Source organism: Thalassophryne amazonica, chromosome 5 (assembly GCF_902500255.1).
Source record: "Thalassophryne amazonica chromosome 5, fThaAma1.1, whole genome shotgun sequence".
Lineage (NCBI taxonomy): Eukaryota > Metazoa > Chordata > Actinopteri > Batrachoidiformes > Batrachoididae > Thalassophryne > Thalassophryne amazonica.
The window spans coordinates 105,600,366-105,602,730 of record NC_047107.1 but is presented as its reverse complement, the minus strand read 5'-3'; the positions used below and the strand labels follow the sequence as shown (position 1 = coordinate 105,602,730).

Below are 2,365 nucleotides of genomic sequence, written 5' to 3'. Positions count from 1 at the left end.
GGGTACGGAGATCTGAAATAATCAAACACAAAACTGGTAGAGTTGCTGCTTTTAACACTGGATAAATATTCTGTGTCACCAAGCTGCAGGTAGTTAAATGTGACCTTGAGCCATCTTGGTTTGCTCAACAGGATTCAGGTGTGAATTTATGTTTTTGTCTCCTGTAGGCTCTGAAACCAGTAGCCCCATCCATTGCCTGAAACAGTGCTGACTACTGGTAAACCAAAGAGATACATCTCCATCTGCAACCCCCTCCTGTCCCGTGAGTTGCTGTTGGAAGTCCAGAGACACTGGCAGAGTTTTCCTAAGCAGCATTTCTTCCGAGCCATCAAGCAGTGTATTTGTCCTCGTGATGTGCCACCTGCAGGAGGCACAAGGTTTAACAGGCTGAGCCTTAAAATGTTACTGGCTGAGAGTTTCGTATTGCACAGATAACTTGACTTTTGTGTATTATAGGGTCAGAAGTTCAGAAACCGCTCTGGCCTTCAATATAGCCATGTCATTTTTTAAATTCTTTTATTTGTTTTTACTTCATCATGTGAAACTGCTAAAGTACTGCATTTACACTGTCACCGTTAAAAAAAAAAAAACATTTTGGACTTTTGGTTGAATGTGAAAGTGCAGAAAATTTTGTATGATGCTTTTATGTACTGACTTTTTAAATTGTTGTTTCTTTTGAGTAATCATTTGATTTAATAGAAAAGCCCACAAAAGCATATTTCCAATATTTAATTTCACATTTATTTAACAGTCAGCTATGTATTTAATTGTGACTTATTGCTGCAGTTGACTGTCTTGTCTGCGATCAGAGAACTGTTTTCCTCAAGTATGATGTTCGTATGATTTAACAAAAAACACTGGACTGCATTCCATCATTACTCAACTCCACTCCACAAACTCCACCACCCAGTGGCGGTCCTAGAGTGATTTACTCCCCGGGTGGAACCCCCTGCGTGCGCCCCCGCGCACACTAACGTAGCCACCACCTCCGCCCCACCACCCATGAAAACACTAACTTCGTTCAGAACACCCACAATCCCACAAATTAACTCACAACAGCTATTTTCAAGAACAAATTTCCAGTTTTAATGACTACTGCAGCAGGGGTGGTGGCCAAGTGGTTAATGCGCTTGGTTTCAGTTCGGAAGGTTCTGGGTTCAAATCCCACCCCTGCCACATTTCTCCATGTAATGTGGAGTTGCGTCAGGAAGGGCATCCAGCGTAAAACCTGTGCCAAATCAACATGCAGATCCACCTTGGATTTGCTGTGGCGACCCAGAGTGCAAACAAGGGAGCAGCCGAAGGGACTTACTTTTACTAATGACTACTGCAATAATAAACACAAAGATAAACAATAATTACTTCAATAAAGTTTTTGAACTTAAAAAAACAAAACACTCGGTGACTTCACATTACATCTATGTACAGTACAGGTATTTAGAAAGCACACTGCACTACAGCACCACCTGATGGTCAAAATATTGCACTTCATTCAGTTTTACCAACAGAGTGCACACAGCACGCTCTTGTGTCTTCCTAACACACAGCCACACAGCCACAAGTTACATTAATTACGAGAAACAATATAGTATAACGTATATTCATTTCTATTATGGTTATAATTGGAGGGGCGTTGCGTGTCTTATGTAGACTAACTTGTGTCTTAGGCGCCATACGACACACGAGAAATTGACCATGTAAAGTTGTTAACCCATTAAGACACGGCATTATAAATTTGCTGTTACCAGAATGGCAATGACCAAGTCGTAGTGCTTTACTAAAGGCCCTGTGTTATGTCGTAGTAGTGTAGTACTTGGTAGTCAACATTTCAATGACTATTACAGCATTCCACTGGTGGAACGGCGTGTATTATGGGGCTACCATTCTGTTGGCTAACACCAGAGCCCAACTTTAACCCAAGGTGATGACAGCAATAACATTAAAAGTTTAAGCCTAATCTTATGCTGAAATTAATTTCGGCTAGGCCGTCCGATTTAGCAAACATCATCAGGCTAGGTAGGCCACTATTCATCATGTCACTCACTGAAATCGATACATAATCGATACATACCTTTTTCCTTTGCTCGTTTCTCCTCTTCTTCTTCTTTTTCTTTCGAAATTGGGCACCTGATGGCTTTGATCGTTTCCTATCAGATTATGTCTTACTCCGTTTATTTGTCATTCGACCACCTCCTCGTCCAAACATTGAATGATTCCCCCCTCCCCCTGCACAAACTCTGCACTGTGCAGCATTGCTCACCTAACGCGAGAGGTGAGACTATCGCTGAACCATTTCAACTTGACCAGTTGACCACCACGACCACCATAATCTTGGGAATTCCTTCGGTTCATCATACACAACACA

At 41.8% G+C, this 2,365-nt stretch overlaps 1 protein-coding gene across 1 annotated transcript in view; it reads left to right on the top strand.

The window, feature by feature from the left end:
- adam28 (ADAM metallopeptidase domain 28) overlaps positions 1-680 on the top strand; it is a 59,446-nt gene extending 58,766 nt beyond the window's left edge. Inside the window, exon 22 of the mRNA XM_034171034.1 lies at positions 168-680. Within this exon, the coding sequence (XP_034026925.1) occupies positions 168-200 (33 nt within the window). The 3' untranslated portion in view covers positions 201-680. The remainder of the gene's footprint in view (positions 1-167) is intronic.
- The last annotated feature ends 1,685 nt before the right edge of the window (positions 681-2,365 follow it).